Source organism: Argopecten irradians, chromosome 15 (assembly GCF_041381155.1).
Source record: "Argopecten irradians isolate NY chromosome 15, Ai_NY, whole genome shotgun sequence".
NCBI lineage: Eukaryota > Metazoa > Mollusca > Bivalvia > Pectinida > Pectinidae > Argopecten > Argopecten irradians.
Window position 1 is genome coordinate 5,655,801 of NC_091148.1, and position 15,788 is coordinate 5,671,588.

The window sequence follows — 15,788 nt, forward strand, 5'->3', positions numbered from 1 at the left end:
AGCAGAAACAACGGCGTAATGATTGTAAAAAAGTCTTTGAACTGCCATCCGCTTATTAATACGTCATTATCATTATGACGTAATCATTGTCATGCTAGCGATTATGGAAGATGGTCGTTCCGTCTTTGACGATAATGAATTCTTTATACATGCAATATAACTCGAGATTGCATCTTTAAATGTAATATAAACATTGAACTGTATTCAGTTGACAACTATGGGAGTGTGAATGCCAATCGGATAGCGCCAAGAAGCATTTAAAGGTTATTCATGGAATTCATTAGACAAACAGTTCAAGAAGTTACAAAACGTCATAGTGAAATCCACAATATATGTGACTTTATGCGAGCATACATTTAACAAAATAATTTATGACATATGTAACTTTTCGGTAGATGTGTTAAAGATTTGGTTTTTATTTTTAAGTATTTTATTTTCTGTAAATCATTGTGCAATTGTATATTACAAAGTTATCTGTCCTTACGAGTAAGTTTTGATTGTTACGTCATATTTTTTTCTGAGAAAACGACGTAAAGTATACTCACAAAGTGATTACGTCACAATCGATATCTACCTGCAACTCTAGAATAAGCAAAAGACGGAATTGATTTGGGGTTATGGTTTGATTTATTAACTGTTAATAACTAGATAAAATGTTGACGTAAACTTTATTGTCACAACTGTAAGATAGACAAACGATGAACGACGGAATCCATTATGTAAATAAAGGCTATTGAAAAGTATATTAGAATAGGGCAAAGAAATGTGATCCCTCGAGCAGGTATGACGTGGCTGTTTACGTTAGGTTGTCTTTCCAGAAAATGACTCGGAGCAATAACCACTTACTGATAATGAAACAAAAGGACACGCTTACTTAAAATTCATCGCCTTGCATCAAAGTCCTTTTTTAGTTCGTACTAAAATTAGAATAACAATTTGAAAAAATACATCACGTGTTTTACTTGAATACGCATGCCACGTGTTGCTCATTCATTAGCTCTTTCGTTTATTTCTGTTGTCTGGCGAGCAGTATAAATTGGTGTTCCTAGTTAGCCTTGCGCTGGGCAAACCAACAATGCAGTGAAAATCCAGCGGATTGGTAGGGAATCAGGATATACAGGAACATGACTTGGCAGACGGTTCTTTTACTCCTGGGATTGGCGGTGTCGATGGTTCTCGCCCGGAACGGTAAATACAATGGCGAATCCCCATGCCCAAGACGTCTTCTTTGGGTAAAGGATGCAGGTTTTTATTGACAAAATGTATACATACCTTCAAATCCGGTTTTTTTTCTCAGTTGTACGGCAAGTTTATTAAGCAGAAATCAGCGTGAATAGTGAAAGCGGCGATAAAATTGTGAATGTTTTATTGACAAAATGTATAAATAACTTCAAACCTGTTTGTTTGTTTCAGTTTTATGGTTGGTTCATTAGATAAAAAATGATAAAAGTGAAAGCGGTGATAAAATGATAACGTCTTATAATGTTTACTTTAAAATCTATCAATGTGATGATATTTCAGATTTGCAATTTGCACAAAAACAAAAATGCGTCAAGTAATTGCACAAAGAAATAATCTAAACATTCTTTTGACAAAAGGTTTTTAAAGATGCTACACCGCCGGCGAATATTCATTTTTATATATACACAAAACAGGAGCAGACAACAAAAGCAACAAACTATTTTTTATAAATATTTGCTGTTAATTAGGAACGATTCAACATCAAATGTATCTGAATTATAAATATTATTTTTTGCTCTGAGCATCTCTAAGAAAATAAATAAACGAACTGTCCTTTATTGTAAGAAAACATTCAGTGCGTTTTGTCAGCATTTATTTATAATGAAATATTTTTTTTATTATTTTATCAAATCTAATAATTTACATTCAAAAATTGAAAATCATTATTGAATTGAATACTGCAAGCGTGGATATTTTTGCGAGTGTTTACTTTCGCGATTATCGCTGGAAACATTGCGCTAATTTATTAATTTTGCGATAAATTCACGTGTTTTGCAATTATGCAACTTAGTTCCATACATAAACCAAACATTACATAAATGTGTGCGTGTGTGATTATCATAACCAACCACCATCCCCTCCCTTCCCCCCTCTACGCCCCATCCCCCCCTCCACGTAAACAATACAACAATATGCTTAATTAATTGCAGTAATTTGTGGTATGTTTCAGTCAACCGAGATGTGAATGGGAAAGCTACAGATAAGAGAGAAATTTCTTTTCAAGGCGCAATGTTCGAAGAATGGCAAGAGTATTTAGAATTACAGAAGACTGAAGAGAGGATAAGGTAAGATAAATCAAAATTGAAAATGTTTTGTTTGACAAACAAATACCATTTTGTTATATTTTGAAATAATCAAAAATATCAAATTTAAACAATACAACATGTCTGCTTTTAAAAAAATCGTCTTCTTGGCCATACCCAGGTACATGCAAACAAAAACTCCAGCTATATGAAAATCACCTTTAACTTCGTCACTGTATGGTAACGGGATCCGGACCCGGTTGTTTTGGTATCTACTTCCGGAAAAATCGTACCCAAAAATGAAAGGGGTACGTGCTAAATCGCTTTAAAACTCGATATTATTGTTTATTGAAACCTATCAAAAATTAGAACAGTGAAAGCTTTAACTTTTGATATGTCAAACACTTGTGTGTGAAAATGAGAATAAAGCCTCCTTTTTTTGTATTCAAACATGTAACCTGGATTTACCTGTTATACCAATCCGGAATTTTGTGCGTACCAAATACGTACACTCTAGTCATAACATGCTCACTAAACATCATCGATTATGGCACAAAGGATGTATTTACGATAAATTTGAAGTGGTAGATAGTTTTTGTTCTATTCTTATTCTTTATTCAACATCTTATCTTTAAGAAATGCATCCGATATCTTGAGATATGTTCATATTTTCACGCATTTTTTTCAGTTTTGTACGGAAATACGATCCAGGTTACATGTTTGAATACAAAAAAGGAGGCTTTATTCTAATTTTCACACACAATTGTTTGACATATTAAAATTTTAAGCTTTCGCTGTTCTAATTTTTGATAGGTTTCAATGAACAAATGAAATAATATCGAGTTTTTAGAACGATTTAGCACGTACCCCTCTCATTTTTTTGGGTACGATTTTTCCGGACGTAGATACCAAATAACCGGGGCCGGATCCCGTTACCATACAGTGTTCGAGTTACAATTAATTTTTCTAAGCTTAGGTAAGCCAAATAAGATAGAGACTGGCCTAGATTATTTTACTATATATTCCATGCATTTTTAAAAACTTTACTTTCATGACTTTTTACTAGATATTCTTGAGATTGCAAATATTTGTAGAAAACGATTTACTTTTTCATTAGATACTCGTATGTTTGAAATATGTTCCCTTTTTTGGTTTCAACCATGATAGTTTCGTATTACATGTATATGTTCATTATGTCCTTTCAAATCGATCATATTTCGTTGAAAAAATATTTCAAGAAAACCATCAAAAATAACCCCCACGAAATCATCATTATACATGTATTAAATATCCAAAGGCGGAATCTAATGCTGTTTGGTCATGATGTTCAAAATAACCCTATTATTAAAACTATATTTAATGTTCGATATGTGTATCCGTGTGGTTTTTTTCATCACATCAGAGCTCAACAAGAAGAAAAATGGGCCAAAGTCAAAGAGGAATATGAAGATAAATATAGGATGAATGGAATCAATGGCTGCAGCTGCTTTACTATTAAACGAAATGGTAAAGACATTGAGAAATGCTTTCCCCATGGCTGCGACCCCGATAACGCCGAATTCAAAGAGAATGACGCATAGACATAACGTGACGTCACGTATGTTCTCTATGGATAAACTGCCTATTGAGACACATGACCTCTCATCCTTATTGAAAGTGAACTTTTACAAAATATTTTTGAAAAATAATATGACTTTTGTGAAGACAAATGAACTACGTTCATATAATAGTTAGTATGACGATATAAACTTATATATGACTGCTTTTTTTGTGACTTATATGACGATCTGATATACGGCGTAGCTGCTATAACTACAGACTAGGACACGGTGATAACAAACAATAAACTGGTTAATCTCATGCATTTCTTTTCTTGTTGTTGCACGGTGGGGAGGTTACATAATAAAAAGGTACCGTATACGGCACATTTTGGGGCCGCGTTTGGTAAGAAAATGTACTGTAATTAAGGTTTTACTGTACCGATTCTTTTGCAGTTTGGTTCTCCGTATCCGCAATAGCATTATGTTTATTCCAAAACAATGACGTCTTTTCAAGTAGTGTTGTTTTTTCTTCTGCCAATCTCGATACCGTGATACCGTGAGTACACTTGCAGAGTACCGTACACAGTCAAAACTGTCAATCCTCTCTATGATCATCCTCGATACTCCAGGGGTTCCGATCACTTACGATCTCTACACCCCTGGACTATCTCATAGTAAAACTGGAGGCAACAGAACAAAACATGTAATTGATTCCTTTGATGTATATCAAAAGAGCCGTATAACAGTGCACTTTGATATGTAGTCTTCAAATGATTGTGACTGTTCAAATGTTTTCCGCTAAGTTGCCTTCAATTTCACTATGACATAGTCCAGGGGTGTAGATCGTAAGTGATCGGAACCCGTGGAGTATCGAGGATGCACTAGGGAATATGTTATCTTTCATCCAGAATAACGAAGTTGACCAAAAACAACTATCTTTAAAAATATCATGAGAATTGTAAGATGATATTGGTGGTACTGTGCGCTAATCCTGAAAACAATTGGTTTTCAATAAAACTTTGGATACAGCACATTTTCCAACCTGAAGCCGGTTTGAAATTGACGTTTACGGTACTATTGGTCACGTGACTTCTCCATATTGTGTTGTGTATGCTGTAAACATGATTTTTTCATGGTGTGGAAAGTTCCGGTTTTTGAGGCGTTTTCTTGTTGGTTTCTTTTTGCCCTTTTTCCATTAAATCTCACATGACATACCAAACAAAATGTACCGAATTACTGTTTTCAAAAATAAAAATTCCAAACCTACACCCTATAACATCAAGTTATTGAATAGTTGAAAGCTATCTTGCGATTCTCTCATAAATCGAACTTAAATAGACTTAAGATGAACAACGCGAAGGTAGCACACAGTTGGATTTTTCTTAACGAAAGCAACATTTCACACGAACATATCGATGTTTATAGTATTCATTGTAGATATACCAAGCTTTTTAAAATGGATTTTCACCATTGTAGATATACCAAGCTTTTTAAAATGGATTTTCACCATTGTATATATACCAAGCTTTTTAAAATGTATTTTCACCATTGGAAATTCTAGTACCGCACAAACGTTAGCGGGTATCGTGTGGTACATGAATTATTTTTATAACCTAGATGATCGGGTGGTGTAGTGGTTAAGCCACTCGCCTTTCACCTAGCCGGCCGGAGTTCGATCCCCGGCACGGACGTGAAAAGGTTAGGGGTCACCTGCCCGATCACGTGTTTTTTCTCAGGGCACTCCGGTTTCCTCCCACACTAAGATCCATCGAGCGCTTACATCCGGGTCATCGAGAGTGATTTACATAAGTTGTATAACTTGTTTCGTAATCGATGTAAAATAAATAAAGTTTATATTTTTTAATTATTTTTATAACGTTCATACTACCGTTAACGCTGAAAAACTCAATAACTATATGAAATTTGATTTCGTTGTGCATTGCATATTGCTTAAATTATTAAAATGTTCTTTGGTCATTTATGGTTAAAAGTGGCGTAGCGTGATGAATATTTTGATATGTTACATTTCGTCAATAATGTATCAAAAACCATCCAGCTGTGATCATCTAAATGTTGAAAATCATTTAAAGGCAAGGAAAATTATATATTATTATTTATAAAAACCATTCTAGTCACAAGAGAGAACTTAGTCACTGTAATAGTTCTTGTTTTGTGCTTCCTAAATGTTTAAATGAAAAAATGTAGATAATCATTTCACCGTTCCTTCTAACACTGGGCAAAATGTACAATGAAACTGTAGGACAATTGTACTCATGTCATAGCTCTGTAGACCTAAGTGTCATGATTTTGACAGTACTGCCAAATTCAATTTGAGCTCTAATTTGACTAGAAATTTTTGGTGATGAATTATATTAAAAGGTGATTCACCGATATGAATACGGCATATAGAGCTTAAAAGTTTACAAAGGAAGTTAAAACGTTTTCGTGTTGAATAGAAAATATTTTCAAATGCTACTACTTTGGTACATATTGTTTTGCATATTACACAGTCATTTGCCCTAACGGGTAGATTGTTGATTGTGACGTCATCTATTTACGAGCGTTACGTCATACTTTTTAGATAAAATGACGTTCTCGCCCAGAAAAAAATGATATCACAATGGATACCTACCCGCAAGGGAGGTAACTTTGTAACATACAAAGACAGCATCTATAAGAAAATTCCCTTTTCCTCACAAAACTAATATATATCAATTATGGACCTTTGTTGAGGTCAATATGGTGTTATATAACCCAAGTAAAATGAATGATTTATTATTTGAAATTGTACAAGGGCAATATAACACCATATTGCCCGAAACAAAGGTCCTTAACTTTTTTTAAAAATTAGATATAATAATTGTTTTAAATGTTTGCTTCGTGTTAAGTATGGAGAAATAATGCATGGAGAGAATCTTCCCGAAGAACTCGACGTCGAGGTATTGTGACGTCATAATCGCAATATCGACTCGGTTGTGACGTCACAATATGGATTATTATTTTGTTTTTTTGTTTTTCCGCCTATCTCATTGGACTTCGGTACCCCACGTGACCCCCTATAAAACAATGATCGACTGATAAAAGTTGATTGACCGATCTGTCTATTTAAGGATTAAAGTTTCTTTCTGGTGGTTCTATCGAAGGATAAAGTTGAGTAGGGTATCGATATTTGGAATGGACCGCGAAGCGGTCCATGAAACAAATATCGATACCCTACTCAACTTTATCCTTCGATAGAACCACCAGAAAGAGACTTTAATCCTTATATTTACAGTCTTAACTATTATTTTCATAGCTCAAAATTTACCCTTAATAGTTCGTTTCGGCTTAACTGCGGGATAGATGCTGGCGCATGCGTACAAGCGGCTTGGGGGGACAAACCGTCATTGTTTGTTTACATTCGCTACGAGATCGAGATGGTGAAGGGTTGCAGTGTTTGGAGCTGTACTAATCGTTCAAATGGACAGGCGAAGGAACGCGGAGTGAAATTTTTTAGATTTCCCGTGGACAAACATAAGAGAAGATCTTGGATCAAAGCTATCAATCGAAGGGACTGGCAGCCTACGTCAAATTCGTTTGTGTGCTCTGACCATTTTGTCAGCGGCTGGCACGCTTACGATAGATCCGAGGTGGACTACACGCCGACAGTCTTCCATTATAAGAAGAAACCAGTCAGCCCAGGTAGATCAAATCGGGCATTCCGACGAAATTTAAGTAAAGTAGGTAACTGTAGGTATATGGCTTTTAAAATTAAGACCGAATTAGATGAAAGTCAAGTACATTCAAAATGGCATTGTACAAAAAATGTACCTACAATGTACGTTTCCTTTTAGGCCTAATTAAGTGTAAACAAATACACACGGTTTTCTAAAAATTAATCGTATTGTTAAATGCTATGATTATTTTGTAGAGCTAGCTTATTTATCTATTTTGTTTCCCAATTACAACAAATATTGTAAGATATTCTATGATAGTGTTTTTTTGTTGTTTTTTTTTTTTCAATTATTTGAATTCAAAGCTTCCAGTACCCAATATTATACTGTAAATGTACTAGCTGTTCATACAGTTAATGTACTTCAAATGAATAAATTCATGGACATTTAATAGAGAGTTTCTGGCACCTGACTAAAGTCTCTAAAATGGATGTGCATATGATTTTTACAACATCATTTCAGATATTCAAATTTGAATTATACAGATCTCTATTTAAAATACAAATATCTTGTACAAATACAAATATCATGTATCTTAAGATACATGTATATTATTTCAAATTTAAGGATTCATCAGGATCCCTATAATTACCAGGGTCTGTGCCAGACCACTATAACAGATTGCCCTAAACTTGTGCAATAAAAACGCATGAAAATAAACATAATTAAAATACATATATAATTGGTTAAAACTCAAACGTCTTGCCATATGTGTATTCTATTGTAAGGTTTTTGTTACTCTCAACTTTGTAAGATAAACTTATCCTGTCGTCAGGTATTCCGTTGTCAGGCGGCTAATTCTTAACAAAACAACATACACAGAAATAAAATTTCCGTGGTTTGAGCGGAGCGAATTAGACGGAAATTATTTTCCCTTATGTTGCGAGTTTTCTCATAGGTGGCGCAAGGGTGTTTGCACGTGCAGTTCACGGTGTTAAGTACAACGTGTGTCATTCAGCGAGGGTAGACCAGAGGCGACACACGTGTTATTGAGAATTAACAATTGTATATTATATGTATATATCTATATATATATATTTTTTTTTTAGAAGATATACATTTAAGCAAGTTGTATCGGTTTGTATTTCATAATGGTTATGATTTGCACAGTGGGGATTAATGTAGGTTTATAGTACGATGTGGATGAGAGATTGAGTTTGAGTATTTGTAAATTGTGTCGGCGTATACCTATCGCTAGTTATCAATAAATACAAGTAAATTCATTGATACAAGAGTTAGAGTTTTTCCTATGAGAAGTGATGCAGTGGCCAAGGGAAATATAAAATTCAATTAAGTTTTATTAAGTGTAATCAAAGATTTATTTCCCAATACTTGCCACAAATAATTTATTCCAATCGAAATCGGAAATGCCAGGAAGTAATCCAGGAGTTTGAATTCAACTAATATTTCCAATATATTCCGAATAATAACTATATTTAGTAAATTTCCTCAAAGTAAATCCCGGAAAGCTGAAGTTAAGTAAAATCAAAGTATGGGGTTATATCCAGTAATCATAAAATGTCATACAAAATCAGTAACTAAACTATAACTATACACAAAACTATACACAACACAGTTTCGAATAATATCCAAAATCCAAGAACTACACAAAACTTTTAATCTCCCTAACAACAACTTTAAGTCTCCCGATTCACAACTCCCGACACAACTTCTACAGCACTAACAAGAGAAAAGCCTCAAATAAGGCCCAACAGCCCTTTTTATACTGACTATTTTAGACTAATGACATCACTTACTACTTTTAGCTACAACATAGATATACATAGGTACCACAGAATTCTAAGTTTAGAATGACATCATATGCTTAATATAGAACCTTTCCTGGAAGTGACCAACACAACAAACTACCCCCTCCCCAAATGACCTCATACCTATTTTTAACCCAAAAGTTGAGACCGTGGGAACTTGACCAACTAAGCCCAGATCAGAACCCGACACCCTGGGAACTGGACACTCTAACTCACAATGATCTCATTTATATTTATACACTACAGTCCCTCAGACTCTGTATCATGTACTAATACACTAAGGACAATTATATATTTACTTCTTATACACACATTAATCAACAAACTCTAAGATCACTTATAACAGTCAGACTTACTGATAACGCTAATAGTGTCAACTAATTAATACTGAGAACACTACATGAACTCTTATCTCTCCTATTGTTAATTAGCGACTACTTCATATAATTATCACTGACCATAGACTGACCCCCACAACACAATCTCATATAGACTCACCTTACCAGTACATACACAAACCAAAGGGGTATAATCCAAGGAAAATAATCCAAACTAAAACTTCACACTATTTTCAACATGCATGCAGTACATGTACAGTTTATGTAATTATTATTCATATTCTTAAAATGTATGTTTAATATGCTGTATATCTTGTTGAACATTTTAGACATTTGAGGAAGCAGCTCGGAGGCAAAAGGAAAGAGAAGACGGAATGCTCAGACTGTCCATGGCCCATCATGACTATGCCATTGTCACTGATAAGACAGAAGACGTCAAAAATTATGTAAATACAGGTATTCAATACGAGTGTGATCCTGTCTTGGAGGAGAACATCAGTTTGAGGGAGGAGAACATCATTCTCAGAGAGAAAGAAAGAAAACTGACTTTTTCTGTGGAAAAAATCAAAGAGAATGATAAGGCAACTCGTTTTTATACTGGTTTACCCACTTTTGGAGTTTTTTTATGGTTATTCAACTTCCTCAAAATTAAAGCACAGGATATGACTTTCTGGGATGGACAGAACACTCCAGGAGACAGGAAAAGACCTATGAAACTTTCCATTTCATTGCCTAATCAACTGCTGGCAGTATTGATGAGACTGAAGTTGGGTCTGTTTGTGCAGGACATTGCTGATCGCTTTGATATTTCTTGTAGTACTTTTTCAAATTTATTTGTGTCATGGATCTGTCTTTTATATGAAGAGTTGAAATTAATTAATGTGTATCCTTCCCGAGAGTTAGTAAACCAGAACATGCCTGAAGCGTTCAAATCCTTCCCAAATTTAAGAATTATAGTAGACTGTACAGAAATTTTTGTACAGAGGTCATCAAGTCTTGTGAACCAGAATTTGTTGTATTCAAATTACAAACATCATGCGACTTTGAAATTTTTAATTGGTATTACACCTTCAGGTGTTATTTCATATGTATCAGATGCTTGGGGTGGAAAAGTATCTGACCGCCGTATTGTTATGGAGAGTGGTTTTTTGGATTTATTAGAGCCAGGAGATAATGTTATGGCTGATAAAGGTTTTACTATTTCAGATTTACTCAGAGAGAGAAAGTGTTCATTAAATATACCACCCTTTAAACGAGGTAATTCACAGTTCACTGTTGAAGAGGTTTTTGCGACACAATCAATTGCAAAAGTGAGAATTCATGTTGAAAGAAGCATTGGTCGAGTGAAAAAGTTTCATTTATTTGATGGTGTGTTGCCCTTAACTTTGGCACCTATTGCTTCAAAATGTTTTAAGGTTGCTTGCTGGTTGACCAACCTCGATGTGCCTATTGTATAAGCAATTACCCATTTTTCCTAGAGTGAAATAACAATAGTATCAATTCAACTTGTACCTGATGTTGAATATGTGATTTTTTAAAATTTAAGTACTTCTCATGCACAGTATATATATATATACTTAACTTGTAAATATATGAATTTACAAGGTATATATATAATGTAATGACGACAAGAAGACATGAATATAGAATACCCCTTGTCTGTGTACAAGGTTAATGTTTAATAGATCACAAACTGTTTCTTTTGTGTAAAACAATAATTGATAATTGGATATTATATGAAAAAGAACCAAAAACAAATATGAAAGATTTAGACAGTCAAGATATTAAATTGTTGTTGCTTAAAAATATTGAAAGATATATTGCTCAGAAAACATTTTCAAAGTTGAAACTTAAAAAATTTAAATCAATTTTATTCCCAATAAACTTGCTTGAACCTTTTTACTGTATCACACATAGTTATTTATATTCTCTTCCCTCCTTACTTTTATTTTTTTTTTGTAAACATATCTTATGAGAACAGGTATAAACAAAGCAGACTGCCTATATATATGGCATTTGCAACATCTGGAGCTAGTAAAGGGAAGTAACTCCATGGAGAATGAAATCTTCCATTAGAAATGGTATGTTTTTGTCAACACAATGAGGGTTCAATGATGGCAAATAAAAATAATGTATACATGTACATGTTCTTAATTAATACCAGTTAATCAGATGAACTATTGCAATGTACATATTTTTTTACAAACATAGATATACTTGCTGATACATGTACTTAATTCATACATACTGATGAAGCTAAGATCTCAGCAAATAAGATAGAACCTTTTAATTTTATAATTATTTCTCCTACAACAGCAATCCAACACAATGACATATTGGTATATCTGATATAAAGTCATATGAATTAAAGTTTGTTGGAAATAGGAATTCAATCGTGTAAAATATGTTTCACATAGAATTCCACTAAACGAGGCATCATGTTTGAGACAAAGTCACGATCAAAATACACTCTTTCTATAAAACAGTTTCCGTGTACTGCACTGGTCCAAACCACAAAATCACACCATGTGATACCCATAACCGCCATTTCGCCTTGCACTTGTGCGTAGTAACAGTGACTCCTTCTCAGTCTGGTTCCCTCTTCTGTCTTTTGTAAACAAAAGTCGTTTGATCCCATTTCTACTATTTCATGCACTTGCATTTCATTTACAAGCTGGCCGTTTACAGAATATGGACACTTTATCTCTAAAACTCCAATATTGTTTTCTTGGGGCATGGAGGTATCAATAATCTTACCATCCCCGGACGCGCCAATAAAGGGATGAGAAGGGAGAAGAGTAAGACCTGTCTCACTAACACTCAGAGATGTAACCCGGTTCTGGAGCTTTATATAGTCACCCACAGCTTCCCTTTCATGGTCGATTCCCCACTGAATCGGTTTGGGTAAAGTGCTGTACCTAAAATTGAGAAAACACCTGTTTCAGTTTAAAATTAGTAATTGGCTACAATGTATACTAGTATAGATGCATATACTTTTTATATACATGTACAGAACATAAATTTTACCACAAGCCCCTGACCTCAGGGTTGCGAGTTGGAATCCCATGTGTGACCACTGATCGATGGTTTTTCTCCGTGTATTTGTATACTCTGACTTTCCTCCACCAACAAACCTAACACATCCTTAAATGACCCCAGCTGTTAGTAGGACATTAAACAAACAAAATCAAATGGTACAATCTATATATATATGTACATGTAAATATTTTGGTAGGTGTACATGTGTATTACATGCATACAGATCAAGTAAAGCTGATGAGAACTGAAGTGTTGTCATGTATGTACATTATATGAATTTTTAATTTGTCATCTATAATTTTAATTCAAATGTGGTACGGTGACGTTACCTTTCTAAACCAGATCCATGCATAATGCGATCTATCAGGGATAAAGGTTTACCACCTGCCCGAAGTATGTCCCCAAACACGGAGCTGGTAATTCTACCTTTATGCAAATCTTGCCACAATACACTTTCCCGTTGACCTCTTGTTTTTTCTTCTATATATTGGCTTAAAGAGGGATCGATTGGTGCTAGGAGATGAACTGAAATATATGACAAAACATTTATAATGTTACTGCAGCTGTAAAAATAAATTCCATTTGTGTTGATTAAATGCAAACAGTAATTGTAATAAATTAAATGTAAATTTGTCTGTATTAAATATAAAGTGTGAATATTTCCATTATGCATGTTATTTTATGGATGAATCGTTAATGTGATTACATGTACTGTATTCGACCCAATAAGCGCCCATGTTCCTATAAGCGCCCCTCCCCCTTTTTGAGGCCTCAATTTCAATTGCCCATGCATAAATAAGGACCAAAATTACATAAAACGGTATAGATTTGCGACTTATTAGCACCTTTTTATTTTTATCTATTTTTTTAAGCGCCCTGGGTGCTTATTTGGTCAAATACGGTAGTTGTTTTGTGTAATAAATAATACATGTACAGATTTTGTAAAATCAATGTTGTGTCATTACTATCATCTAAATTCAGAACATTGTAATAAATCACATTTATCTGAAAGAAATGCTGTTTTTTTTGTGTGTGTGTGTTTTTTTTGTTTTTTTTTTTTTAAATTACAATTTATGTACCAGTGCTGCTATTTGGCTTGTACACCAGTTCATGTGCCCTTTCTTCCATTGGATCAGATTCTATGGCTGTCAATACAACGTCTTCTCTCTGGACAGGTGGTGTGACATCAGGAATGATGGCTAAGTGTGACATACCTGCCAATATAAAAACATTGCTGGTAAAATAGTATGAAATGTTCAAGATGGATTTCACCTAGCTTTTGTTGTGTTTCTATGTACCTGAAGATGGCCAAGAGGCCGAAAATTTGTGGAAGGGATATTTATACTATTGAATGTTTATATATATTCTCCCTCTGGAGAACTAGAATTTGAAGGTAAAATAGTGATTGTGGTTTTGAAAGAAATTTTAACAATCACTGGGTTATAAAAAATTTATTTATAAAATCCCAAGATTTTTGCATTTTTTTTTTTTAATTTATGATGGTAATACATGTCTGAAAGTTTAGATATCATAGTATTTTATCTTTTTGATTCATTGATGGTAATACATGTATATATCAGAAAACTGAAATATCTGAAGGTAATTTACAAACCTGATTTTGGAAAAACTGCCTTTAATTCCATCATCATATTGGTGTAGTGGTCTTGATCATAAATTCTGTCGGAGGAGTGTCGTGGATCAAAATTCAAGACACTTTGCTTGTCACAATCAGTTCTCTTTCCAAAATGCATATTGTTTACAGGTTGCGGATCCATATGGAGTTTTCTTGGTACATTCCATTCACATTTTCTTGATGTACATGGGATTTGAGAATTTTCTTTATCTTTTTCTAAATGGTACCCATTGATGGCGAATAATAATGCCCCAACATGGCTGCAGCATTGGGCCAAACTGTAAAATTAATAAAAAACAAATGGATACATAAATATATTGATTAATCTAAATTAATAATAAACTAATTAATCTAAATAAATAAACAGACTTGAGGACAGAATTTTATGAATTAATTAATTGAAAAATAGATAAATAATAAATGATTTTATGGACAGACTGAATGCATTTATGCGGTATTTATAATTTAAAAAAAAAATAAAAAAGGATACTTTTCAACCTAAAATTTGTTTTCATTTGTCTGCTTTACAAAATGTATAATGACTGTGGTCTTACCCGATAGGACACTGGCAAAAAGCATGAATGGGTATTTCATTCTTGAAGGCGATGTTGACAGAATATTTCGTTTTTTTCATTGACGCAAGTACCATTGCTGTCCCATAAATTAGATCAGTATCAACCTATAAAAAAAAAACAATAGATGAAAAAACACTATTATTTATTTCATAGATGCAACTTTTCCCCAATCCTGTCAGTGCAAATCATGAAGAAAGAAAGATAACTCTTGGTTAATTACTTGACTAGTCTACTTCACTGTCTGTGGCGCCTTTTCATAGTATTTTTTTTTCTTTTGACATGCTTTTTAAAGACATTTGAAGCAGTTTGTGTTTATAATTTTTATACATATTCTTTGTTACCAATGATGGGGTTTGAAATTTTGCTTTTGAATTAGATTGACATCATTGACAAATGCAATAACATCGCCGAAAATTAGGTCACCGTGTAGGCCTACTGTAGCCTTGGCCACCGTACGACTGAATCTAGGCCCGCTTGAATTTTAATTATCGAATATATCTAACGATTAAATATAAATTACATAAGTTTCTATTAAAAACATCCATACCTCCACAAATTTAATCTGCTGGACATCCCCTGCCTGGTAATGTGCGACAGCTCTATCCATCGATCGGTACGATTTGACAGAAGTCAGCTGATGACATCCGTCGCCTGACTCCCCAACTGGCCGCTTTCTATTGACCATGAAGTCATAAATGACTTGAAAATTTATGTTTGGAACCTTACTTTGAAAAATCGAAGCATATGCTACCGAGTTATAAGGTGGAAAACCTGACGGGAGCGCGATGCTGTCAACAAAAGAATTTTGTAATTCCCGCGACGCCATCTTGGTTGCTATAAACAAAGGACGCCCAGATGACGTTTGTCCCCCCAGGTGGTTTCTGCGCATGCGCCATATTTAACCCGAAACGAACTA

The 15,788-nt window shown here is 34.1% G+C and overlaps 3 protein-coding genes across 5 annotated transcripts; 2 read left to right on the forward strand and 1 right to left on the reverse strand.

Moving 5' to 3' along the window:
* The first annotated feature begins 1,062 nt into the window (after positions 1–1,062).
* On the forward strand, positions 1,063–4,124 carry LOC138309132 (uncharacterized). Its single transcript, XM_069250283.1, has 3 exons — positions 1,063–1,188; positions 2,192–2,306; positions 3,667–4,124. Exons 1-3 carry the CDS (start codon positions 1,125–1,127, stop codon positions 3,842–3,844), a joined length of 357 nt encoding a protein of 118 aa, XP_069106384.1. The 5' UTR covers positions 1,063–1,124; the 3' UTR covers positions 3,845–4,124.
* Positions 4,125–7,098: 2,974 nt separating this feature from the next.
* Positions 7,099–11,402, forward strand: LOC138309129 (peroxynitrite isomerase THAP4-like). 2 transcript variants are annotated; one of them, XM_069250280.1, is made up of 3 exons: positions 7,099–7,524; positions 9,955–10,335; positions 11,263–11,402. In XM_069250280.1, exons 1-3 carry the CDS (start codon positions 7,222–7,224, stop codon positions 11,305–11,307), a joined length of 729 nt encoding a protein of 242 aa, XP_069106381.1. In that variant the 5' UTR covers positions 7,099–7,221; the 3' UTR covers positions 11,308–11,402. The 2 variants fall into 2 exon arrangements, with proteins under 2 accessions (XP_069106381.1, XP_069106380.1); XM_069250279.1 differs by lacking the exon at positions 11,263–11,402 and having other exon boundaries at positions 7,102–7,524; positions 9,955–11,232.
* LOC138309127 (uncharacterized) lies at positions 11,268–15,788 on the reverse strand. 2 transcript variants are annotated; one of them, XM_069250276.1, is made up of 6 exons: positions 15,420–15,788; positions 14,852–14,976; positions 14,277–14,575; positions 13,744–13,878; positions 12,994–13,189; positions 11,268–12,543 (listed from the first exon to the last, which is right to left on the reverse strand). In XM_069250276.1, the coding sequence occupies exons 1-6, from the start codon at positions 15,759–15,761 to the stop codon at positions 12,015–12,017; spliced, it is 1,626 nt and encodes a 541-aa protein (XP_069106377.1). In that variant the 5' UTR covers positions 15,762–15,788; the 3' UTR covers positions 11,268–12,014. The 2 variants fall into 2 exon arrangements, with proteins under 2 accessions (XP_069106377.1, XP_069106379.1); XM_069250278.1 differs by lacking the exon at positions 13,744–13,878.